Genomic DNA, 26,839 nt, shown 5'->3' with positions numbered 1-26,839 from the left:
AGAAACATTTTTAGAGAACAAGTTCGTGCGTGTTTTGTAGAAGAACTTTTTTAACAGAAGTTTTGTTTTCATATTAAAATCATCAAAAATGTCTGAAAAAGAGCTGCTTTTTTCGACATGTTTTGCAATGTTTTGAAAATTTAGGCCTTTTAGACTAATTTTACAAGGTTCACGTCCAAGAAGCTAAGAAGGTAGAAGTCATTAGCTTTCAATACGAGCGTTGACATTGATGGTACGACTGATAGTTTAGTAGATAGAGGGTTTCAAAGATGAGCTAAATTAAAAAACTTAAAATGTGATTAACTCACTTAGCAGTGATTTCCGACCCCATGTTCCTTGGGCACTTTTTCATAACTCATGGAGACCTATTCACCCTAAAAATATCTGCACTCCGGAAACAAACACCCTGTATACCGAAATGTTTGCTCTTGTGCTGATTTCACTTTTCTATTCTATCCATGGAAGAATGATGACCATGATGAATAATTGATGATGTTGATATGTTGCCGTTCCTTTTCCAGTCGGATTGAGGGTCCATCATGAGTTGCCGTTCGCCGATATCTAAGTATCCAGGTCCATTAGAGCTATAGACTCAGAAAAGGGTCAATGTCCAGTTCCATAAAGAAATACTCCTCAAAATAGAATTTGAAATCTTCCAGTTTTTCAAGCCTTTTTTGCGTACGGACACATCGGAGCCCTGGTCGAACGCAATAGTGGAAGAATCAGATGACCCGTTCGCCCAGCAAATCGTTACATACAAACGTCATTTCATTCTTATATGAATAGATAAAACAAGTTCAATATTTTCATCGGCCTAAGTGGATCATATTTACTTTGCTCATAGTTGTTGATTTTTATTTTAAGAAGGGTGTGTGAGACTATTTGAGTACTTTTCATTACAACTCAGGCAAGAATCAGAGATGGAAATGTTATCGTGAGGCAACTCGCGAATCAAAATCCAACACATCTAAACCCTATGATTTTGGAGAATAAGTCGGTTGTGAGTTCGTGAGTACGAAGCGGAACAAAAGCCATCTTGAATCACTTTTACTAACTAAAGAAAAGCATATATTTCACAGTATCAGCTGGTCATCAAATAAAATATCTACTAATTTTCATTTTGCAGTATTGAATATATTAATTATGATCTTTTTTACACGAAACATTATCAAATAGTTATTGTGTGTCCTTAAACTAAGTTACTTAAACCTGATTGCATTCAATATACAAAAGATCAAAATTAATTCGTACAATTTAAGGCTTCTCTATTAAAAATCTAAAGTTAGACAAAAAGATAATGTGTAATTGCTTCAGTTAGTCCAACCATCAATAGTGGAAATGAAAATTTTGTATGAATTTTTAAATGCGATTCAACATCAAGGAGTGAACCTACCAAAACACAATTCATCCTGACTAAAACACGAAACACATCATCACTAATCATCGTTATTGTACAGTAAACGATTAAGTAGACGTACTGGTGGCTAAAATTTTCTAAAAACTTCAGCCATTGCGCTTTCCTACATCAATTTGCACACTGGCGAACAGTTTGGGCCAGTCTTTTGAGGGGGGAGTACACGTAAGTATTAAGTTCCTAAAAGCTACAATTATTCTGTGTCACAACCATTCACTGGTTGTCTCATCCAAGCAAAAATTGGACGATATAGCTTAACAATCTCGGCGGTAAATCTTCTCCATAATCTTGAAAAACAGCTCGTGCGGAAGTCCTCGAGAAATTTGTTGGATGTGAGTCTTGATCATGTTGTAGGACTCCTCCTCGTAGATGGCATAGGTCGTTGGCAGACCCAGCTCTTCGTATAGCTTCTTCACACGGGCCACCTTCTCTGGATCTGCAAGGTGGAGAATAGTGTTAGTTTATCTTAACTGAAGGATAAGTTGAATGATGCTACTACATACCACTGGAACCATAGCACTGTTTCATGAGTTCCTTCTGCTCGTCGGAAGCGCGCTGCATTGCCACGACGGACAACCAGGTGCACTTGCCTTCCTCGATGTCGGTACCGATCTTACCGGTAACGGCCGGATCGCCGAAGCAATCCAAGAAGTCATCCTGAGTCTGGTAGAAGAGGCCAATCTCCAGCAGGATGGTTTTGGTTTGGCGGAATACTTCCGGGTCGGTGAAACTGAAAAAAAGGAAAAACATATTGATAAGATTGCTTTACTGCTAGTATTACATAAGCATTGAAATCAATAGTTTTGTACAGTTACATGAAAGGAAAAACCAGTCATAAAAATTAAGAAATTGCCCATTATAAGAGTGAAAATTTTTGGGTATACTAATCGATTGCAGAACACAAAAAAAATTATTGCGTTGCTCCATCGGCTCAGCAAGTCCTACCCCTAACTTTTCGTTTTACTGGCCACGACGTAGTCCATTTGTCTACAAGTCAGCTCAGAAGCCTATTATTAAAATGTGGTGTTCGACAAACTTGTAGATTGGTGTTTTTGCTACAATTATCACCAAGTACGCCATATCTCAACTTTCGTATATTTAGTACTAGTATCCCCTACTCATACTAAATGATCGAAAAATCCGATCGTTTAGTATCAGAAGGTGTTACTAATATTTTCAAACCTAAAATATTGTAAGTTAAAATGATTCTAGTAAAAAATACAATTATCCTATATCCAACTCCTATATCTCCGGATTCAACAAACCGAATTAAATGAAATTTTGAATTCAAATAAGGTTGTTTGTTGAGCATTATTTCTTCGCATGAACCTACACACCATTTTTTTTAAATGCTTCCACTACAAAAAAAAAACCAGAAAATTAAATTGCTGATCAGCTGTCAAAATTGCTGGATGGTTCAGCAAGTTGAAAAATAATTGCTGAAACTAAGTAAATTCGTGTTGCTGAATGAAATCAGCCCAAAAAATCAACAAAGTTTGCTGAATACCAGCAAACAAAATTTGCAGTGTAGGTTGTTTCTATACAAAAAAAAAGTTTGAAGAAAATAATTCAATATCAAACTTACCCAGTCATGTGCATGGCCAGCGCCACCGGGAGGTAGAACGTATAGTAGGCAGTCTTGTGGCAAACGATGGATTTGTACAGGTCCATCGTGTATTTTGTGACGTCCATGCGCGCGGATCGCAGGTCAAGCGATTGGCCGATCGTTGTGATGAACTTGATCTCGTTGAACGTCTCCACCAATTTGGAGTAGTAAGGCTCATCGCCAAATTGCTTCTTAAGCACGTAGAAAATGGCTGCATCGATCATTAGGGCATCGTTGATGCCCGACAGTTTAACGTCCTCCAGTTTGTACCAACATGGCTGACCGCGGCGAGTCTGACTGCCGTCCATCGCATCATCACAAATAAGGAACACAGATTGGAACTGAAAAGCCGATGGGAAGAAATGGGAATAAGTTAGCTGCGCGTTTATAGGTGAGATGAAGCCAAGAAAAAGATTTGCGATAAGGGATTACAACGAGCTCTCGATTGACGTCATTTAACCAAGACGAACTGGAAATGCAAATGCTATTATAATCGTTGTTCTTATTGACAGCACCCTGCTCTTGTCTTGTGCTAACCTGAAGCTGAAAGGTTAATCGAGGAAAAGTCCAGAACAGCTAGAGTTACCATATTAGAGATTTGAAAAGAATACGTGGCCCATATAGCCGAGGCGGTAAACGCACGGGTATTCAGCATGACCACCCAACAAACATTTTCGCTGTATAAGAGTGGAACAAACAACTCTTAAGCAAACTATAGCTTAAGAAACTGTTATTCAGCTAGTTCTGTTTCTTGGGCATGCTGAGGGTGACGGGTTCGATTCCCGGTCGGTCCAGGATCTTTTCGTAAAGGAAATTTCCTTGACTTTCTTGGGCATAGAGTATCTTCGTGCCTGCCACACGATATACGCATGCAAAATGGTCATTGGCAGAGTAAGCTCTCAGTTAATAACTGTGGAAGTGCTCATAGAACACTAAGCTGAGAAGCAGGCTTTGTCCCAATGAGGACGTTACGCCAAGAAGAGAGAGAGAGAGAGAGAGAGAGAGAGAGAGACGTGTACTTTCTGGTTTATAACTTGTGATAAGTGTATTATTTCTGGCTAAACGAATTAAATTTATATGCTGTTTAGGGCCATGCTAGATATGGTAACCCTAATGATAACTACTTGGCGACAGTTTCTCAGAGCATCCGCAACAATAAGACAATTTTATGGGCATCGCCTGATTCTGCTTGCATTGCAAATTTTGGTTGGTTGTTGAACAACACGGACATTCAACACGGGCAAACAATTGGTCATAAAATAGCAACTGATAAGAAGGACCAACGCGTAGCTGCTGATAAGCCTATTTTAATCTTCCTGAGTCGTTTGACTCGAGCGAGTCGCGAGCCGCGTTTTTTTCTCGGATAAACACAATCATTCCGGTAATTAGTCAATCATCCTTATCGTGTAGATCGCAAACAAGCCCCATGGCATGTCAACAAACATCCGAATCTTACCATTTCGATGACCCAACCCAAGTAGTGTGCTCGTCGGATGTTCTCCGGGGTCAGATCTTCGCTCTTGGATAGCATCCGGTAGGCCAGCACGGCAGCCAGTCCACGGTTCTTCTTGCCCTGGGGTACGTTGTACTGCAGGGCCCGCACGAACCACTTGGGGGCCAATGTGTTGTCATACTTCTTACAATACTCAGTCAAATCACGGACTAGATCGGGAAAGACGGCCATAAACTCCCGGGCATCGCTTTTGGTGACAATGGTCTGTGTGGCCGCCTCCGGAATCGAGTTGTTGAGGGTCGATAGGGTCCTGGAACGGGGAACGAAGAGTGAGAGATGTAATCAGTTTGATGTTGATCACTGGTTGGCGCTATGCGAATGATAAGCTGAATCAATGTTATTTTTGCGATAAGTTTACAATTTTTTTATGTCAAGCTATCTGCGTAGTGAAAACATATTTGGCACAAGCGTGTAAACAGATAACTTATCTTTTAGTTTACAGAGAAACATTCTGTAAATATTACGCACCTTACATTGGCTCTAGGCAACAATTAACTACGTAAAAGCTTTTGGTGGTGATTTAATAGTAGTACAGGCTTCCAAATCTGATGCCAATAAAACGTGGTGCGTATCAGGAGAGAACACAAAATACAGGTACTCAGCAACAGATAGATACATAAGTCGTATGATGTATATGATTGTTGACTTGAAAATGTGGAGTACCAGATACCTAAATGAATAAATTGGCTGGGGTACGAGCATCCCTAGAGAAGATCAGTGAACCATCCCTGTTGGGATCCTTGGTCGTAAGCTGAGCATCTGTTCTTCATTTTAGAGAAGCTCACAGTCTGTTCCTCATGTTAGGGTCAGCTGATCGACATTCGGACTTTTAGGTCATCTGTGCACTATGGTTCGAAGAAGGTAATTGGAAAGAGGAGTTGCGATTGGAAACTCAGAGCGTGAAACTGTCGATCCAGCATCTTCAACGGAAACACCCGCATACAGGACGATGTGCAAAATTGTGTAAGGGTTTAGGGTTGAAACTAATCGTCAATATACAGTGCCAGGCCGACTCAGGACACAAGAGATTCCGGCAATCCCAGGGTTGGCTAGCTACTGGGTAATCAAGGGCGGTTCGTGATACAAAAACACTACACAGATCTTTAACGTTTCTTGTATAATTTTATTAAAAACCTAATTGTGGCGTGTGCGTGTTGGTCTGTGTAATAATTTAGTGTAAATTTGTTATGTGTAACCTATTCTATGTTCGGTGCTACCGGTACATACCGCTGCTGTGTTGATGGTGGGTTCGATGGCCGACACAGCGACTCCTGTCGAGCTGTGCGGCCGGAAAACTCGCCGGATGGCGGGGCGAGCAGTGTTGTGGGCCGGTACTCGGCCGACGGACCAGCGGGCGTTGCTGGGGGGGGGGGGGATGCAGGCGTCTTCCCTCTAAGGCGCAATCGGCCGGCCGTGGCATGGCCACCTTGGACGGCCGAGAGGGGTAATCTCCTTTACTATTAGGGCCAATGCCCGAGATTTCGTCCTATGGCGGATGGCGTAACTCCTTTACAAGTTAGGCGCGGAAGCCTTACGGCTTCGCGGGCCGACCCGTGTGCTGGACGGTGGAACCTATTAAAAGGTCCAACAAAAGAGGTCCTATTGGACGAAGTGTTTAATAAAAAACTGTTCTTTAAGAACCGTGCAGGATGTTATTTATTACCTGAGCAGGTTTCTTCCCGAGTATCCGCTTGACTGCGTCAAGGGGGGGGGGGGGGACTTGGTTCTCGAACGGATTATCACTGCACTAGAAAAACCATCTACAGCACACGGACGCCTTATAGCAATAGCTGCCGATTTCAGGCAATGGCCGCTAAAGTTCTATTTTCCCCCTTTTCCGTCATTCGCTCTTTCGTTGCCGCTCATTTCTTCAGCCATGATACCTTATTGGTAGCGACAACATACTTACAGCGGTACTTGACCCTTTCACTTCTGTGATATTTACCTACTGTTTTTACACAAGAAACGTGAAGGGTCCGACACACAACATAAAATACAAAACAAAAATCAACAATTTGTAAACAAACGGTTACAGGGTGAACTATCCAGTTTATTTGAATCTCGCCGGAGACTGCAACAAGGTAACGAACTTTCATGTCTACTTTTTAATATAGATAGTAGAGTAAACATAGATCTGCGGACATCACTGAGTCAAATGTTTCAAGCGTGCGAATAGTATTTTTCAGGAGTGCGACTGTTGAATATGACGTCATGCGCTCCATTGTTGTTATTGGAATCGTGACGTCATGCTCGTTTGGATACAAATTTTGACAGTTCGTTTGGATACAACGGATTCATCATCGACGGATCTATGTTTACTCTACTATCTATACTTTTTAATATCGCTCTGAAAGATGTGTTATTCGATGTGCCGGGCGTTGAGCTGGAGTACTATTTATCAGAATTCAGTAAAGTTGCCGGAAAGATACGGTGCGAAAAACCTGTTGCAAAAATTCCGAACAACAACTTTAAGTTTTCGTACGTCATGAATCCGGTTGACACAAGAAGATTTGAGTGAACGGAGTGATCGGTAAACGAGTAAGTAATTACGTGCAAAGTATATGTATACAAATGTATGTGCCAATGTAACGCGGTACGTATCATCAGAGAACACAACATGACTGCGCGTACTGAGCAACAGATGAATGAAAGTTGTATGTTGTTTTGTTTACATGCAAAATTAGCACCGGATACAATATGCCTTGTCTCTATTTGTTGACTATTGACGAGTAAAGCCAATGCCTCTATAGGTAAACAGATAACTTTGCCTCCTGTTATACAATCAAAACTGTCAGTTACATCTACCTGCTCGCTGATTAAGTATTCTATTTTTAAACTCCTCACCGTAAACATGTTTTCCACTGCGAAAGTTCCCTCACCTAGTAGAGCTTACTTCTCAAGGCCGTTGGGATTGGGGATAACTGTTTACATGGAGCTCGCCAGTAATTCACATATCTCTATTTACTTGAGGTTTTTGAGTACTGTTCTACAAGTGGGCGATAGCAATTGATCTCAGCTTCTTGATCGCGAAGCTATGTTTGCCTAGTAACTGAGTTTTTTTTTTTTTTTTTGCTATTTCAATCCAATCAACGAAATCCACTTGAACTTGTCCGCAGTATAACAACAAACGTTTCGCCCCCATGTAGATGGAATGCAATTTAAATATTAAGTCACTAGATTACTACGCCTTGTTTATACTACGCTCATTTTCATTATAGTTGATCGTAGAAGGGGCACAAAAGTGGAACGCGTGCCTCTCACTTGTAGTGAATATTATCAAATATCAGCATATCACGTTCCACACCGCGCGCGCGTCCCTAGGGAGAATAAACATGTGATCGAAGAGTGATAGAAGGGGGAGGATGGTACAAAGTACCCTGAATAAGTCCTGTATGCCATAACTGTTCATTACAGCTCAGTTATTCTGTTTACTAAGATATTACAAAAAATGGATCTTAGTAAATCAAAAGTAAAAACATACAAATTCCGTAATTCCGTCCACCATTCTTATGAAAGACAAAATAAACACACATAAAATTGAATATCAATTACAGTACTTCTGACTGAATTAAAATGATAAACTGATTAAACTAATTAAACGTCGCAATCACCAAGGCAATCTTTAATTATTTTATTCGGAAATCATTTCGGAATTCGGAAATATTTCAATAATCAGATAATTATTAGCTCACGCAGTTATTAAATCTGTTCAGTGAAATACCCCTATAAAGTTTGTTTGTGTATTTTACAGTTTATCAACATTTGAATACATACAATTTCCGTAGTATTATCGGAAATTTTTACAAATGTTATACTTTTTTCCCATATTTTTTAAATTATTAGGTTTCAAAAATTACTTAAAATGTTTTAAAGTGAATATGGAATGAAACAATAATTTAAGTTTGTAATGTTTCTAACTTAAACGAAAACCTAAACCATATGGATAAACATGCCATTTTAAAAGTAGAGTTCATTTTGTATCATTTTCCTACAATATTAAATTATACAATCCAGCCCATTGGTGGCTAGCCCATTGACCTTGATAATTAAATTCGAACTAAACGTCCAGCACTGCTGCATATGTACGTCGCTTGTCTACACAGCAGTTCCACCGATGTAAATTACACGGCTTAGTCGATGCTTCTCCAGCAGTATTACTGCGCGTCTTTTAATTTAGATTAATGTGAGCACTCTATTTAAAAATGTTGTTTGTTCCCGGTCCCGTGATTGGCACTTGACTGACCGATCCTTATCAATTGTTTACGTGTTTTTTGCTGATGGTGATGCTATCTCGTATTATTTTATTTCTATAAAGATCACATTTGATATGCATCGCGCCACATTAGAAACGAACTCCCCATGGAGAGTCTATATTTAGCTGGACCCCCAATGCAACGCATTTCTAGAAGACAGGGAAAATATGTTTTGATTGAATCTTCGCCATTGGCCTCCAAGATAATGGCAACGCAAAAAAACCAAGTCAACAACTCCATTCGAAGGACTCGTGCATCAGCACAGCAGCCACCAACCTTGGTATGCTTATTACCTAGGTCTAGGTGGGAAAGAAGCAACACAGCACAGCAGAGAAAACGGTCCTCGTGGCACGTAGGCCTTTTTGTCTGACCGGCGAAGCCCCGCGATTCATTATAGTGTGTTGGTTGGAAGAAGAATACGCTGCGTGTATTTACCGACTTCACGTCTTATCTGCGTGGTCGCAGTTTTTTTTGTTTTGTTATTGGAAACGTGTCGCGATCTGCGTGTATTGGCGGTTTGTAACGCTGACTCAAAATCAAAAGTAACCGGAAAATGCTTGAATTCCCCAGCATAATATTGGAGATTAAATTTGGAAAATATTACATCACTGAACTTGAAACGATTGGTTTGGTGTTCAGTTTGAATGACACTGCTGTTGCTGGGATTTGAATAGACTAGATTAGGAGCAAAGCGGTTAGAAGCAAAGCGGTGTAAGTAAAAAAACACTTTCGAGTAAATGAGGTTTAAAGGTTTTCTCTAAATTTTCATCCCATACTAAATGTATGGAGTATCAAAATCCTCTCAATTTTCTCCGATTTATTTTTTTTTTAATTATCGTAAAGATAATATTAGAAACGTTTTTGAAAGCTTCAAATCTGCAGAATTTTCTGATATGCTCATACCCACCGTTCGACCGTTGGAAGATTACGTGAACGTATTGCCCCAATTCGGTCCAATCCGAGGTGAAGACGATGGACGGCGGACTGGGAAGTTCCTGAGTCGAGTGTGGAAACCCCACATCCACAGAACCCACGAATTGGTGACGAATTACACCCCGAACAGTAAAGTGTGTCCATAGGACTGAAATGGAAAACTAGAGCCCCAGGTTTCGGACGGGAATCTGGTTTGAGAAGCCATATGAAGACCACGATAATGTAGCGAATCGGTTTCGCGGCAACATAGCCAATCCGGCAGACGAGAAGTGCTAAGCAGGCCAAATTGAGACCGCTCCGGCATACGGAGTGAGGCCACTTCAAGACCACGAGGGTATAGCGAAGATGTTCCGGGTCCGCAGAGGGAGACAGGGCTCCCGTGCGCCACACGTAAAACTCCGGCCGGTGAAGCCATTACATGAGGCTCAAGCGACAGTCCGGACGTTCAGGCGGCAGTGCGGTTCCATGAAACACATTCCACACATTCCACGGTTCCATGAATAACACATTTTATTATGCTTTTGTTATTCCCTTCTGCTCGGGCAGGCAGCGTCATCAGGAACCCTACGCCTACACTGGCACCATACACGAACCTATCGTAAGTACTGTGTTTTTTTAAGTGTTAGGGCGTAGTTAGGGCCGTAGAGACGTTAGGTGTACGACAAATAAAGTCGTGAAAATACATTATCTTCTGTTTTCCCTCTTCTCGCGAATCCTCGGCGGAAAGAGCTAACCCTGAGAGGCTGGGACTGAATGGGCGTAACGAAGGTTAGTTACACATATTACCCCTGGCCTGGGTTGACCTCTGTTAACGAGCCTGTTCATCCAACAATCATACACCTTGGAACTCACGGCCACGCGACAACGGACAAGATCTTCACTATGCAGCAAACGCTACAAAAATGCCGCGAATACCAGGTCTCAACGCAGCACCCGTTCGTCACGCTAAAACCGCTCAGCCCAAAAATGTGTAAGACCTACTCTGCCCATAACCGCATAACAGTAACATTCGACAAAAGTAGGCATTGGAGAAAATGGAACCCAAAGTTGCAACTTTGAATAGTATAGGAATGAATCGAAATTTTAAAAATTTCTCATAAATTTGTCATCAGTCGTATAGCAATCAAATTTTCTACAGCAGTTCCTGTATGCTGGCGGAATTGTCTAAAAATAAATCGAACCTAAGTATGATTGATGTCACGCTTTAAAGCCAATCTATTTTCCTAGTATGACTGTTATGCGGTCACATTGCTCAATGAGACAAAATGACTTGGTATGTTTTTCATAAATCCTATAACAAACTTGATTTTTTTATTCAGGTGGTCGAAAGCACTTGTGATTTGATGATGATCCCCGATATTAACTCAATATGTACCAGCAAAATATGCAAATGTTACAAATATGCAGTTACAAATGGCAGTACTCATAAGCTCAATAGACTGACTACAGCGACGATGAATGGTGTATAAAACTGCGGGGGGGATTCGGGCGATCCCCGAGTTCGTTTGAATCTCACCGGAGATTACGACAACGGGATGGACTCTCATGCCTGCTGTTCAACATGTCAGAACTATGCTCCCGCCAGAAACGTGAAGCAGCAGTCGGACTGGTGGTGAATGCGTCGGAAACACAGTACATGCTGACTGGTGGTACCACGAACTACTGGGAATGTCTAGGCAGCAGTGTTACGCCCATGGACACTTCCGAGGTGGTGGAGGACTTCGTCTACCTTGGGTCCTCGAAAGCGCATCATCAGTGGAAGTCGGGCCTATTACGGGCTCGACAAGAACCTGCGGTTGAAAACGATGCATGTAGCACCTAATGTACTAGGTACAAAACGCTGATAAAACAGGGACGAGATTTGGGCTATGCTCGAGGAGAACATGCAAGGATTCGAAGTATTCGAACGTCGTGTGCATCTATGGCGGTATGCAGGAGAACGGTGTGTGGCGGCGAAGAATAAACCACGAGCTCGCTGCTCTCTACGGCGAAGGTGGCAAAAGCTGGAAGGATATGATGTGCAGGGCATGTTGTAAGAATGCCGGACAATGACTTTGCAAAACTACTGTCCACAAGATATCCGGACCGGACGGTACAAAGAGATTTGGCGAACGTTGGTCGTGAGCAAGGCCAAAAATTTAAAGCTACGAACCATGAATTATGGAATAATATTAGTGAGCTGTGCAAAAATGAGCAATTTCGGTTGATATTTGGCGTGGCGCAAAGGGTTTAAGTGAATTTTTTGCTAGCGCAAATATAGAAAAAAACATTTCAAATTAAACATAACTTTTCTAGACTAAATCGGTGATTCCACAACCCAATTGGACCAAATTTTACCTCAAAATCACGATATCTCTACTGGTTTCCGAGATATTCGAAACAAATATCATATTTCATTATCCAACCCAAAGAATACTGACATTTTTGAAGATTATTAAAATTTTCAAGTAAAGTGGAATTATGCACGGAAAAATAAACGAAAACATAAATGCCAGTACTAACCGTTCAACAATTGGCGAATTACCCTAATTACTTTAAGAGTAAAGTGTTCATCAGTGAATGGAGGAGGATATTACAAAGCACCCGGATGAGTGACTATAGCGCACGCATACCAGGAACCGGCATATTATAGAACTTGATTGAACCTAAAATCTTCTTTCACAGGGTTTCGGTTTATGGTTTAACCTTTCAGAAAAGCCTTGGTACAAAATATTCTATCGGTGAAAAATGAAATAAATCATATTTGAAGATTTTCTATCGAATTGCAGTACATTAGAGCATTTTTTTAAGATTAATTTAGCTTCGACCAAATCTTCAGGGTCTGATAGCGATACAATTTGTGAGAAATATCTTAGAATAGTATACTTAATTACTCACTTGCTACTTTTGAACTCGAATTCATTCCGGCTATCAATGCCTTATGTAGAATTAATATGCACTGGACTGGTTATGGGACAGACCCCTTTTTCTACCTAGAGCTTCAAATTCCGTTAAACCTTACCCAACTACAAATAACTCAATAACGTTTCCGCGACCGAGTATGATCCCTACAGCTTCTTCCCTTGTATTATGTTCGCATTTCGTTTTCCGGCTGCCGTGTGATGTGACCGGCCCATGAAAGTCTGCCGTGTGTTAAGTTCATCAATTGGAAGTAAAAAGAAAATCGTGTTAAGTACTGTCCCTTTAAATTTTACTAAGAATTTGCATCCTTCAACAGATACGTATTTCGACCTAAACTTTACGGTCGTCTTCAGTGTCTTGTACTTGACTCGACTCAGTACAAGACACTGGAGTCGAGTCAAGTACAAGGCACTGAAGACGACCTTGCAGTTACACTAACAAGCCCAGTTTCATCATCAACCTCATCAATTGTTTAAGTGAATTGCAGTTGAACAATATTGCACGACTCAAGATGGGGTAGTCCTTGAATAATTATTTAGTCTCTGTGGTAGATCACTAGTTCAGATCATGCAAAAAATATAACGATAATAAGATAAGTTTGAATAAAAAAATGGTTTCTTATGAAATCATAATAATTTTCAATAAAAAGGTACTTAACACTTTGGAAACCCCATACCGAACATATTTGAAGAATGGCAATTTTGCAATTCAAAAAATATTTAATAAAATAATCACATTGCAGTTTTGGCATGTGTTTTTTTTTTTGGGTTTCTATCCACCAAACATCAGTATTCAAGCTATATTTTCATGTGCAGAAGGTTTCAAAATATTCTATCGGTGAAAATTTTTCCATACATTTTGTATGGGAGAGGAATTGGCCGATAATGAGAATTTCATACAAATTTGTATAGAAAACAGCTAAAAAGATGAAAAAATAAACATTTCCGCGATGAAATATTTTAAATGTTTCTGCATATGATAATATAGCATGAATTGTGATATTATGTTGAGAGAAACCCGATGTACATTCGATTTTTATAATCTGCTGGTTCAGACATAGCGTGTGTCACGAATACGCTCGGGAACGAGTCAACGGATCTACACCATTTTTTTTCAGTGTTTCATTTGTGCAGGAGTCCGACGTGTTCGTACGAAAAAATAATTGGAAAAATCGACCGGGAACACACCAAAAACGTGAAAGTTTGAAATTCCATTTTGCGGGGCATTCTTCGCCAGGGCCGCATATCAGTAATAAATATAGTAGGCAGGCAAAACGACGTTTGCCGGGAGAGCTAGTACTAAATAAATGGGACAGAATGAAATGGAACCTTGGTACTGAGGTTGATATTCACCCTGAATGGGTATTATTACCTTGAGAGTAATATGTTTATCTGTGAGTGGAGGAGGATACTACAAAGCAGCCGGATGAGTGATTACGACGATAAGGTAGAGCTAATTTTAAAAAAATCTCCGGGGTTTTCTCAAGTGGAAATAAGTGATTTGTGCAAAAATGAGCCTTTTCGGTTGATATTTGGGGGTGGCTCAAAGGGTTTAAGTGGAATTTTTGCTAGCGCAAATATTGAAAAAACATTTCAAATTAAGCATAACTTTTCTAGACTAAGTCGGTGATTCTACAACCCAATTGGACCAAATTTGACCTCAAAATTGCGATATTTCTACTGGCTTCCGAGATATTTGAAAAATATCATATTTTATTATCCAACCCAAAATGATACTGACATTTTTGGAAGTTTATTTTCCATAACTGACAAAAATGTTCGGAAATTTTGTAGAAACAAAACTTTGTCAAAAGGGATTTCCGCCACTATTTTTCCTGAATACTTTTCTAACCAACCTAACAAAAACTCATGAGTGCTTTGAAGTGTTGTAAAGTGAAAAAAAATGTGGATTAGATTGGTGAAAATGACTCACAAAGTCACAAACGGACCATACAAATTACTCGAGAATCAAGAGCAGAAAAATTGCCTCTCTATTACGAAGCATGATCACCAATGAAGCAGTGATGCAAAATTCAGTGGTTCCTTAAGGCGAAACTGAAAGCATTTCCTCATTTTTTTTTTTGTTTTTTATTTTTTTATTAAATAACGAAGCAATATTTTCAAAATCGGTTTTCGTGCACATGTAGAGTATGGATCAAGGTATCTTCTGATTTTTATTTTTTTGTAGTGGAAAATGTTTTTCGTTTTTGCAGAAACCATTTTTGAACAAAATTTCACGAAAAAATGGTTTCTGTAAAAATGGAAAACATTTTCCACATCCCAAAAATTTAGAAGGTATCTTGATCCATACTCTACATGTGCACGAAAACCAATTTTGAAAATATTGCTTTGTTATTTAATAAAAAATTAAAAACCAAAAAAAAGGAGAAAATGGGTAGTCACGTTCCAAGTATTCGGCAATAGCTTGAACCGAAATTTCGCCAATCCAAGTTTTTACCGCTTTACAGAAATTTTTACAATGATCGTAAATATTTTACAAAAATATTAGCTGTTATGTTCTAGGCAAACTATTTACCGGAATTCTAAATGTAAGTGTGTGTGTGTGTATCTTTGCTTCAGATTGAAAAGTGCAAAGTATGCCACAGGCTGTTATAAACTTTTATGAATAAGGGTTGTTAGGGCTGTAAAAATTGATCCCTTAATTTACATGTACACAAGTAGGTAGGTCTATAAAACAGAAAACTTCGCATTCCAAGCTGCACCATCTTCAAAAACACAAACCGTATTTATTGTTCGCATTTTTTTTTTCTTTTTCGTCGTTGAGTCATATTACCAAGTGTAAACGACATCCGTGTAAATATTGCCTCAACAAAGACAAAATACCCGACCCGGAGAGTACGATCAAGCAAAACCCGCAAAACGCACCACAAACGACCGACACACGCCTGGACGACGCTGCGCTGGTATGTGTGCTTTGGATCATCTGCTGATCGCGTGATTTTGTTCGGTGCGGATGTGGGGTCAACTTGACGCTCGGACTAAGCTAATATCAACGCGTGTTGGGTTGCCTGGCGTTGTGGCGCAAAACTTCGTCGCCAAATGCCGCTGCTACCCACAGGATTCAAAATCACACACCTTTTTGGAATGTGAATGCTAATTAAATTCGAAAATTCCTGTTCCAGAAAGATGGTCGGACACCTGTGCGAAGTAGCTTATCGTATTCGTAACGGCAGGCGGGTCGCCGCCGCCACAGCGTAGTTGGCAGATCGTTGATGATGATGTGATTGACCGCCACCCGGTGAATCAGAAATATTCGAAAATAAAATCGCTAATTTACAATTCGCGGCGCGCGAGTTTGCGTGCACTCAAATCCGCACTCCACAACCTCGGCCATCGGTACATATTGGCTCATCGATGTGGGTCCAACCAATATGCACGTTATTAGCTGCGCGAGAAAACAGGTTGAAGCTTAAAACCAGTCTTTTGAATGTCTAGGAGGATATGGGTCTGCGTTTCTTCGCATTCGCGAGAAGAATTGCAATTCTGCGCAGAACTCCACGCGTGCGAAAGTAGGGAGCTGCCGGCCGGGAGGAAAATATGTTTACCAAGTTGAACAGAGGGTGCGGTTTGTTTTGCTTCGCAGTAAACTACGCAGTTTCTCCCGGTTCTGTTGGCGAAAAGGTGTTGCGCTATGTACGTACATGAAAAGGCCGGCCGGGTATGTGAAGAAAATATAATGAGTGAGGGGAGAAAATAACAATCGAATAACATCACCGGTGAGGTGATTTTTCTGTAATAGTCGTGCCAAACTGAATACTTGGAGTAAAAAAAAAGGATGCCGAATTCACATGTTTAGGCACAACCTAAAAAAACAACTACCGAAACGAATAAGTAAGCCTTTTGTGCAATTTTTGTTAACCTTCAATTGTACACAGTGCCTATCTATTATAACAGTGCTTCCCAAACTGTGCGCCGCGGCGCCCTGGTGCGCCGCGAACCTTTTCCAGGTGCGCCGCAGGTTTTTGAGCTGTGACGAAACAAACAAAAACAAACTCTTTATTTGTATTGCGGAACACCTTTAATTTTGTTTTGTTTAGTAAAACTAGTGTCGCTTCATATATTTTTTAAATCTTTCCCTGAGTCTTCGATTGTTCCATAGGATCCTTCGGTATCCTTTTTAAACATATCAATTGAAACCAAATTTTGAAATGTTTAAATTTTAAGTTATTAAAATGGTTTTTGGACCTTATAAGCTTCAGCTTAGCTTTTGATTTAACTATAACTTGTCCATAGTTTTTATTTCAAGAACCTTATTTGCGTTCTTTTCAGAATAATTGCAAGGTCTTTGGGACAGTTAGCGGCATGCAGGTTTGCCGTTGTGACATTGTGAAGAGCTAGCTTTAACCTTTTTGAACCGGACTGTTTCATCAGTACTGTCGCAACCTCACTGAACATTGAATAAGTTTTCCATGTTCGGTTTCATCACTGGGGTTATTTATGGCCGTTCTAGCTTCAAAGGGTTAAGTCGAAATTTATGAAAATAAAAAGTTCAATCAAAGCCCACCTGACAGGTTCTCTACAATCTCTTCATGTGCCCAAATTTTCCAAAATAAATAAAAGTGTTTGAAAGTGTTGCTTTGCAATTTCCGTAAAAAAATGAAACTTTGGTCAAGTTCTATGAAGTCATTTTATTTTAATTGGAATACTTTAATTATTGCAAACACTTTAGAATTTTTGGCTGAATCATTGAAAAGCAGCAGTTTGTACACCTGAGTTTTTTTTTGCTCTTTTATAATGCTTTTATGATGAAATCAACATGATTTTTGAAATCTTACAAACATATTAAAATTATCTTTGAGAAATTTATTTAAAACGAAATCATTTTCCAAATTTTCTCTGGATTCTAAGAAAACATGATATAAGAAGTGTTTCACGATTTTGCCTTCGACATTTTAAACTGAAAGCTGTTTATAATGAAAAAAAAAACTTTTTAACATCTTTGGTGCGCCGCGACCTTTTTGTAAATTTCAAAGGGCGCCGCGATAGCAAAAAGTTTGGGAACCTCTGTATTATAATGTTGTGAGCTGACTTGGTGGTTACTTTGGTAGTGACATACCAAAGACACTCTGCCACCAGTATTTAAAAAACATTCACTAGATCCGGCAAAGTAAACATGCAAAAAACAACTGTGGATGTTCAAAAACTGGCGACAAACATATCTAAAGGTCCAATCTGCAAAAAAGAGGCTCTCTTTGTTCCGATTCTCTTTAGATTATTACGATGTCACAGTGGACATTTTGAAAATTTGTGATGATCGGAAAAGGATTGTTTAATCTTCGACGCAAGAAGTAAATCAAAATTTATAAAAACAAGCACGTTATAATCGAAAGAGAGGAGACTTAAGAGAGACCTATAGAAATGTTTGGCCTGAATTGTTTCTACGTTTTGTTCGAAAATCAAATGTACACTCAATTCTGTTTTTACTTGACATTTTTTACGTGATTTTTTGTGCCCGATTTTTTTACGACATTTTTTCGAAGTAACGTGACTTTTTTAACGATATTTTAATCATCTGCGGAGGACAAAGTGCGTTAAAAGAATTTCCTTTGGATTTTTTTGCGCGAAGTTACGCGAACTTTTTTACACAAACTTTTTTTGCGCGGACGCATTCATCGCGTAAAATCAAGATTGAGTATAGTTACTGCGGAATACAATACAGTCATAGCACAATCATGGGTCACTCACAATTATGGGTCAATTCCATTTGAATTACATGGTGAACTGTCTGACTAATAATTGTGACAGAGTGACCCATAATTGTGCAATGACTGTATGCAATGGAGCAAAATGTCATTGAACATGAAGGTATCATCAACCAAGCTTCTCCATTTGTGTCTCAATTGTAATGAAAAATTAATAAAAGCACCAGAAAACCTTACGAGCAAGCACAACAAAATTAAAACTTGGTTGCTGCATCATTTTCATTTCGTTTTGAATCAAATTTACAAAACTCAGCATGATTGATGAACGCATTACATAATAACAAAACTAGAACTTAGATCCATTTTTCTTTTCATACTAAATCGATCGGTGATGAAAATAAAATCGTTTTGGTTTATTGCACCCCATGTGGTTAATTTTCCAATGTAGTACGACTAGATTCCTTGTAAATCAAATAACTTACAAAACTCTTTAATTCTTTCATGGTAGGCTTATTGAAATTAGCTGTGAATAAAAATTTATATTAACCCTCTAATACCCAAATTTTTGATTTTGATCTAAATATCATTTCTCGTCATCTAAAATCGATTTAAACATGTTTTGGAAGATGAGTCTTTTTAATTCTCGATTTCGTGAATTTTAGTTTTTGATTTTTCTAATTTTTATTTTTGAACATTCCCACACTTTTATATTTTTCCTGGAAGCCTATTTGAGGTACGGATTTTTCGAGATGAAAACATTTTGAGATTTTATGATTATTGTTAAAATATTTATTTTTTTATTTTTTTTTTTTCAAAGGAAATTTTATTTTCCGTGCAATTTTAGGGAAAATAATTTTAGAGTGTATTTGATTTCCTTAAACTATTAAACTAGGATAGAATGATATGGGAAAAGTTTAAAATATGTTAATTGTGGCGATTCAGTACAAAATAAACAATGACTTCTAAAAGTTGACTAAAACATCAATTCTTCAATGATTTTTGAAAAATGTAAATACGCTTTAAAATACATCAAAAACCATTTTGAGATATACAAAACAGTCTCAAATATCAGCCAAAAATATAAAAACTTTGATTTTCCGCGAAGCAAAAATTACAAAAATGCTTAAACTATACCCCGTCTAAAGGCGGGGTTGGGTATTAGAGGGTTAACATATAACTTTTATGAGAAAAATAATATTTTAGCGAAAACAAGATGATTTTCAAAGAAACTTACTACCTTTTGGCGTTAATTGTGTTTTTTGTAACATAATGAACTTTATTTTATTATTAACATACGAAATACACCGGTTGTAAGAATATTAATATCTTATTCAGAAATGTGAAACGCTGATTAATTTGGTTTGTTCCAATCATAGAATATTATGTAATTGGTTGATCAACTTCACCCCGGATTCACTACGACTCATTGATTTCGCCGCCTCCAAAAGTATGGCCATACGTAGCACCTTTTTCCAACACAGCCTCCCTTATCGTTACACCTGGAGATCACCACAGCAGACGGAATCTCAAATCGATCACGTTCTGATTGACGGACGGCAGTTCTCCGACATTATCGACGTCAGGACCTATCGTGGCGCCAATATTGACTCCGACCACTATCTGGTGATGGTCAATCTGCACCCAAAACTCTCCGTCATCAACAATGTACGGTACCGGCTACCGCCACGGTACAATCTAGAGCGACTGAAACAACCGGATGTCGCCTCAGCATACGCGCAGAATCTCGAGGCTGCGTTGCCAGACGAGGGCGAGCTCGATAAGGCCCCTCTAGAGGACTGGTGGAGTACAGTGGAAGCAGCCATCAACGACGCAGCCGAGAGCACCATCGGATACGTAGAACGGAGTCGACGGAACGAATGGTTCGACGAAGAGTGCAGAACGGTTTTGGCGGAGAAAAACGCTGCGAGAGCGGTAATGCTGCAGCAAGGGACCCGACAGAATGTGGAGCGTTACAAACAGAAGCGGAAACAGCAGACCCGCCTCTTTCGGGAGAAAAAGGCATCGGATGAAACGACGACGCCAGTGCAGCGGAGGACGGAAATGAACCAACTCCCACGTTGAGGGAAGTTAAAGATGCCATTCACCAGCTCAAAACCAACAAAGCAGCTGGTAAGGATGGTATCGCAGCTGAACTCATCAAGATGGGCCCAGAAAAGTTGGCCACCTGTCTGCATCGGCTGATAGTCAGGATCTGGGAAACCGAACAGCTACCGGAGGAATGGAAGGAAGGGGTAATCTGCCCCATTCACAAGAAAGGCGACCATTTGGAATGTGCAAACTTCAGGGCGATCACTATTTTGAATGCTGCCTACAAAGTGCTATCCCAGATCATCTTCCGTCGTCTGTCACCTAAAACGAATGAGTTCATGGGAAATTATCAAGCCGGCTTCATCGACGGCCGGTCGATAACGGACCAGATCTTTACCATACGACAAATCCTTTAGAAATGCCATCCTTTAGAAATGCATTTAGAAATACCAGGTCCCAACGCATCACCTGCTCATCGACTTCAAAGCGGCATACGACAGTATCGACCGCGCAGAGCTATGAAGAATCATGGACGAAAACGGCTTTCCTGGGAAGCTGACTAGACTGATTAAAGCAACACAATATCGGAAGTAGGGCACACTATAGAGTACCAGGTGTAAAATACAGCGCCCCACTTCCGACATTGTGTTTAACGCAAGGCAAAAGCAACGGAAGTGAAAGAAAAAATGTCGCTAATACGGTTTTGAACTGAAAACATAATATTGAAACCGATTCCTCAAAATAGCCTCGGAAACGCACTTCAATTCTAAACAATTCGATTGTTTAGCAATTAAATATTGTTTTATTTAAATTGATTGAGAGAGTGAAAATGTTTTGCTTTGATAAATAAATTAACAAAATCGTTTTATGGGTTTAGAGTGGCAGCTCATAACAAAAAAAAACCAGCAAAACTCTAAATCCATTCTTAAAATAGTTCCAATGAACCAAAAACTGTGAAATTTTGAATTTCGATTTACACCCGATTCTTTTTTTTTGCACGGGTCTGGTTTTCGCTATAACTCAGTCAATTTTTAACCGATTTTCATGAAATTTTGTACACATGTAGGAACGGTAAATACTATCAGTGTACAAAATTTCATGAGAATCTGTTAAAAATGACTGAGTTATAGCAAAAACCGGACCCGTGCAAAAAAAGAATCGGGTGTATTCTCAAGTGAAAATTAAGATTATGATATAATTAACCCTCAAAGCCCCAGGACAAACTTCTTTTTTTAATCGTCTGATACTCAGGATCTGTAAAATATAAAAATAAGCGGTTTTCACTATGATGGATGGGAAGAGTTGTACTTCATGTAAGAGTAGTTGTCAAGCCGGAAGTCCATGTTTGAACCTGTTTTTGCACCGGAAATAAGTGTTCCCTGGGGCAATGTTTTGGCGAGTCGTCTATGAATCTGGTATTTAATAAAAATTCTGAAATCTTTAACAACTTGAAATGGTAGGCCAACGCAAGAACACAATGCTGGGGCTGCTTTCTGGCATGAGATGCATCTGAAACTTGGTCCCAGTAGTGTACTTCCGGTAGGACTCCCTAAGACCCAATTTCGTGATCATAATCATTTTGCACCTGAAAAGATGATTTTAGAAGTTTGGTGTCTATGAAGAATTTGTTTCGTATATTTGAGCCCTTCTTTTATCGGTTTCTGTCCCAATTTACAAAATTGATTCCAATTTGTAAAAGCACGCTTCGCTAAGAAATTTAAGGCCTGATTGAGATTCCACCTTGATTGATCTATCGAGAATTAACAACTAATTATTGAAAAAGTAGCCTAAAGTCAGCTGTAGAACATATCGCCAAACATAGCACCAGGGAACACTTATTTCCGGTGCAAAATCAGGTTCAAGCATGGACTCCCGGTTTGACAACTACCCTCGCATGAAGTACAACTCTTCCCATCGATCATACTGAAAACCGCTTATTTTTATATTTTACAGATTTTGAGTATCAGCCGGTCAAAAATAAAAAGTTTGTCCTGGGGCTCTGAGGGTTAAGGAACCCAATGATGAACCAGCCTAGGGCTGAAAACCTCTCTAATAAAGAAATAATAATAATAAGGAACCCAATGACAACTACTCTAGGGCATGAATAAAATACAATCGTGTATGGAAAAGTATTTTATAAGGTTTTGTTGAACAAAATATAAAGTGTCTTAGGATTCTTGGGGTCCCGAGATTCCCGGGGCACTTTCCACCTTTGCACCCCTGGCCTGGCCCACATGCATACCAAAAAATTCTTCAGATTTCAAGCTTCCTGGAACTTGAAAATTATTTTTACGATAATTAGAAAAATTACAATAAATCGGAGAAAATTGGCTCGGTTTTAAAACTTCATACTTTTTTATTAGATGAAAAATTTATGAAAAACCTTAGACCTCATTTACTCGAAAGTGGGTTTATGTCACTTACACCCCTTTGCTTATATGTAACCCCTCATTTCCATTTTCAAAAAGTACCTCGTCAACTTTGCTGGGATTGTTTCCCAGATGATTACCTGCAATTCCATTGACGAAATTTGTAAAACTAAATATCCTAATTATTCAATATGTTCCATTTGTGTTTGTTCTAGATATCATCATCAATGATATAAAAAATTTAAAGATTTTAAGCAAATGGTTTTTATTTTGAATCTAGCATTTTTTAAAGTAAATTCTTGAATGAACCGGGGGTCGCAGTATCTTGGTTCGATTTTAACATGCAATACCGGTAAAGCTGGGAAGATCACTGCTCTATAATAGCTTCATTTTTAGGAGAGAGAAAATGAGGGCACTTTGCTCATGATAGCTTCCATTCCCCTACTAAATTCTGTATGATTTTGTCTTAGTCTGTTCACTGCATTTGGATTTCAAACGCGATGAACACTTCCTAAATGTTCAATAAATTACCAAGTGAAGTTATGTCATCACATTGCCTAAAAGCCACTGTACCATGACATCTCCGCCGCAGCACAGTCGTTCTATAAATACCCCCCTCGGTGGTCATTTACCTTTGTTGCGCTGAAGTTGCATTGAGTTTCATTGAGTTAGGCCGAGCATTTATTCGTGCGTGTGCCTATCCATCGAGCGACGACGAATAGCACACATAAACTCAAATGCATTTCATGCACTTTTTTACATTTTTTTTCTCTCCTAGCACTTGCCATGGCTCTCCGACGGACGGTGACACAATAATAATTCTTACAAAATACGCATTCAACTCAATAATGCAGTGTCTCGTCAAATCATCATTGTTGGTAAATAGTAGGCTGGGATGGGATCGAAGCAGCTCACTGTGAGCTCACCGCACTGTGCTATCGAGTCGACTTCGCGGGGTGGACGAACGAAGCGCACAAAACATGGAAGACGATAACAACGCTTCTACGCTATCTGGTTCATAGGGGCGCACTGAAAGAAGAAGTCAATGATAAAAACCTGTCCCTGTTGATGGTAGAAGTTGGACTTTGGATCGGACTCATATCTTCGTGAGGGATCAGTATGAAATTAAATTGATATTTTGATGCCTAGTCTATAGGTATTTCGAGGCGCTAAATTAAGACAAGCAAATTTCTATTGTGCCACCATGGGGAAATCCGGAAATCTTACACGATATGTGGCCGGTAAACACTACCACAGTTTCATTTGTTGCTGTTTGGTGCGTATTGCGCAATCGCATGAATTGCGTGTGTGCGATGTGTGCTATGGGACGTGACTATTCGTTGGGCTGCAATGGTCACCAGGTTGTTTGTTTTTCCTCGTCTAGGGAAAACCCCTGCCTAAGTAGGCGAACATTTTCACTTTCACTACCCTGTGGCTGCCGCGTTTGAAACAATGCCTACTGTGCGGAAAAATTGCACAGTCTGCCCCATATATTGACTTCCCTTAGGTGCAACCCCGACAATCATAGGAAGCGAGTGAGCGCGAAATAAAATAACATTGATTCGATGATGTTCGCAAAATAAGGTCACGGAACAAAAAGAATAGCAAGACAAAACGCACTCACCTCGAGACTTTCTTCAGCCTGACCTGCAACTTGCTGTTGTAGTCACGGCTGACTTTCTGGGTCTGGTTCTCTCGCATGGTCATGTAATCTGAGTTGACCTCGCTGCTCTTGGAGATGGCCCGGACATGCTGCATCTGCACCGGGGTCTCCACGGACCGAGCAAATTGACGGCCCATGGTCTGCAGGGAACCGGCTCTAATCAACGTGGACAGCATTTTCACGATTTTATATAACAACGGCGGTGGTCTGCAACAATCGACGACTTTCTCAAAAGTTGTTCATTCGCGACACGAGGCTGTCTGGTGAAATTGTTCCCAATTTTTCAACAAACTCCTTCACTCATGCTACAACACCTCTTCGGTCTCTCACTCAGCTCGGTATCAAATTCGCGACTGATTTGTGCACCAGGACAAGTCAGCTGAATTACGGAACACTTCCAAAGTCAAATCCTTATAACACCTTGGAGACAGAAACGGATCCACCCGTTGACTATGATTGACACCTTTGATTAGCACTCTCAATTTCTCTGACAAAATGTGAATTTCATCAATCACTGGAAACCAGATTTTTTTTCTTTTCTTTTCTTTATTAGGAGAGTTTCGAATGCACAGCTTTAAACTTGCGACTTTTCGTAGCGACGAGTTGAAAACAACTGTGCCAGTGCCGCGCGGCTCACGGATATACCTAGTTGTACACTGCCGTCCATCACACCGTCGTCGTCTTCTCGGTTTGTGTGGATGGAGAATGGAATAAACACAAAATAATGGTACACGTACATGAATGCTATTTTTAGGATGGAGAAGCAGGGTAAAATGGTTAAAGATGTTATGGTTCAGAAAGTTGGTAAATAAAGCAATGAGTTCGAAGCAGACTAGATGGATCCTTCATTATTCATATTAGTAAAAACTGAAAAATAAACGAATTGTTTTTATGTTTTCTCTGTTCGGGGTAGGTATATGTTCAAACCACTGCGATTATTATTGGATCTTTTTTGGTACATCCCGTGTACTATGCATGTCGTGTTACTTTATTACTATTAATTGAAAAGCAAGAATTGAAAAGCAAGTATTCGATTCTGTTGGCTAGTCATATGTATTCAATAAAATTGCAACGAAGGATTCAGATTGAAAGGTTCCACTTTTTATGCGCTTCTGTATAAGTCAACAAAAAGTCAAGAAACGATAGCGATATTGACCATGCATCGAAATTCGGAAACCTAGTTCTTACAGCTTCAAATCAGTGAACACCAAAAAAAAATATTCAATGGCGTTGAACTTTTGTGTAACTTTTTCTCTTTCTGGCAAGACATTTCTAATTAGTTAAAAAAAACACGGACCCCATCTACATATACCGTCAATACAGACTGAACGAATATTAAAATTTGACAACATGCTGCCTCCACAGCATAAATAATGCGATTATATGCTCTGTGCCACTTACTGCACGGTTCCATAATTAATTATGCGTCTCCACCACCCAACATCGTAGATCAGTGCTGGAAAACCGTGAGTAAAATCGAGTCAGAAGTCACAAAAAATGCCATCGCAACGCTATCTATTGCGGAGCAAACTGTTCATGTTGCTGTGGTTCGCGATCGTCCGACAGGAACATGAGCGAGAGGCTCGCATCATTCTGTATTGCGATGCTTTTTGTGTTACAGTGGATCCTTGAGCGGATCACGGTAAATATATCTCTAAGGAAATCATAGTTCGGAAAGCATTTTTTTTTTTCAATATCATTCTTTGGAATGAATCCTATCGAGTATATTCATAATTTGTCCAATTATGTTCCTCTTCGGGCAGAAAATGAATGAATTTTTTTATGATCGAGTGATTAGTTATACTTGTATTTCTAAGCCTCGGCTTTAATTGGAATTGTTTATGAAAAAACACCACAATAAGTTACACAAAACGTAAACAATCACCCTAGAAGTTGAAAAAGTTTTATCGGTAGTATTTTTATAAATATTTGTTCTATCCAGGTATGCAGAGATAAAAATCGATAGAAAAAGAGTAGTTCCATAGATTTTAATCTATGGAGTGCAATAATGATTGAGGAAGCCGTGTAAAACATATCATATTGTTTTTTTTTGTTCTAAAATTCATTATATTAGAATTTTTGTTGTTAGCAAAATTACTAGAGCATTGTATACAGGTATGCGTTTATCAGTGTATGGAGACTTCCAATTTACAAAATAGATTTTAATTTATAAAAACACGTTTCGCTAAGCGATTCAACGCCAAATATAGATTCTAGTATGATTGGTCTACCGAATATGAGCGGCCATAAACATCATTTAACACAATTAATGGCTTATTAGCTAATTTTCCAAACGTGCCCATCTTACTCACCCTCCTGGTCCGTCTTGCCCGTACTGTTGAAAAACATACATGTGGACTGGAGAACGACAATATATTGTTTTGCACATTTTTCGGCTACATTTTTCAGTAATAATTTAAAATGGATCCCATAAAAAGAAGGAAATTGTTCCACTTTTTTAAGTGAAATTACCAAT

At 39.4% G+C, this 26,839-nt stretch overlaps 1 protein-coding gene across 1 annotated transcript; it reads right to left on the bottom strand.

Moving 5' to 3' along the window:
- Window positions 1–1,112: 1,112 nt before the first annotated feature.
- On the bottom strand, window positions 1,113–24,993 carry LOC115266551 (farnesyl pyrophosphate synthase). Its single transcript, XM_062852037.1, has 5 exons — window positions 24,325–24,993; window positions 4,477–4,783; window positions 3,000–3,361; window positions 1,918–2,144; window positions 1,113–1,850 (listed from the first exon to the last, which is right to left on the bottom strand). The coding sequence occupies exons 1-5, from the start codon at window positions 24,537–24,539 to the stop codon at window positions 1,669–1,671; spliced, it is 1,293 nt and encodes a 430-aa protein (XP_062708021.1). The 5' UTR covers window positions 24,540–24,993; the 3' UTR covers window positions 1,113–1,668.
- Window positions 24,994–26,839: the final 1,846 nt, after the last annotated feature.

This window comes from Aedes albopictus, chromosome 2, assembly GCF_035046485.1.
Source record: "Aedes albopictus strain Foshan chromosome 2, AalbF5, whole genome shotgun sequence".
NCBI classification, from domain to species: Eukaryota; Metazoa; Arthropoda; class Insecta; order Diptera; family Culicidae; genus Aedes; species Aedes albopictus.
The sequence above is the reverse complement of the archived record's forward strand: the minus strand, read 5'-3'. Positions and strand labels throughout refer to the sequence as shown.

Excerpts from the sequence above, each read along its gene's own strand:
- LOC115266551 (XM_062852037.1), bottom strand. The coding sequence starts at position 24,539 with ATGCTGTCCACGTTGATTAGAGCCGGTTCCCTGCAGACCATGGGCCGT. Across the intron at positions 4,784-24,324 it reads AGGCTGAAGAAAGTCTCGAG|GACCCTATCGACCCTCAACA; the intron begins GTGAGTGCGTTT and ends TCCCCGTTCCAG. Across the intron at positions 3,362-4,476 it reads TGGGTTGGGTCATCGAAATG|TTCCAATCTGTGTTCCTTAT; the intron begins GTAAGATTCGGA and ends TCGGCTTTTCAG.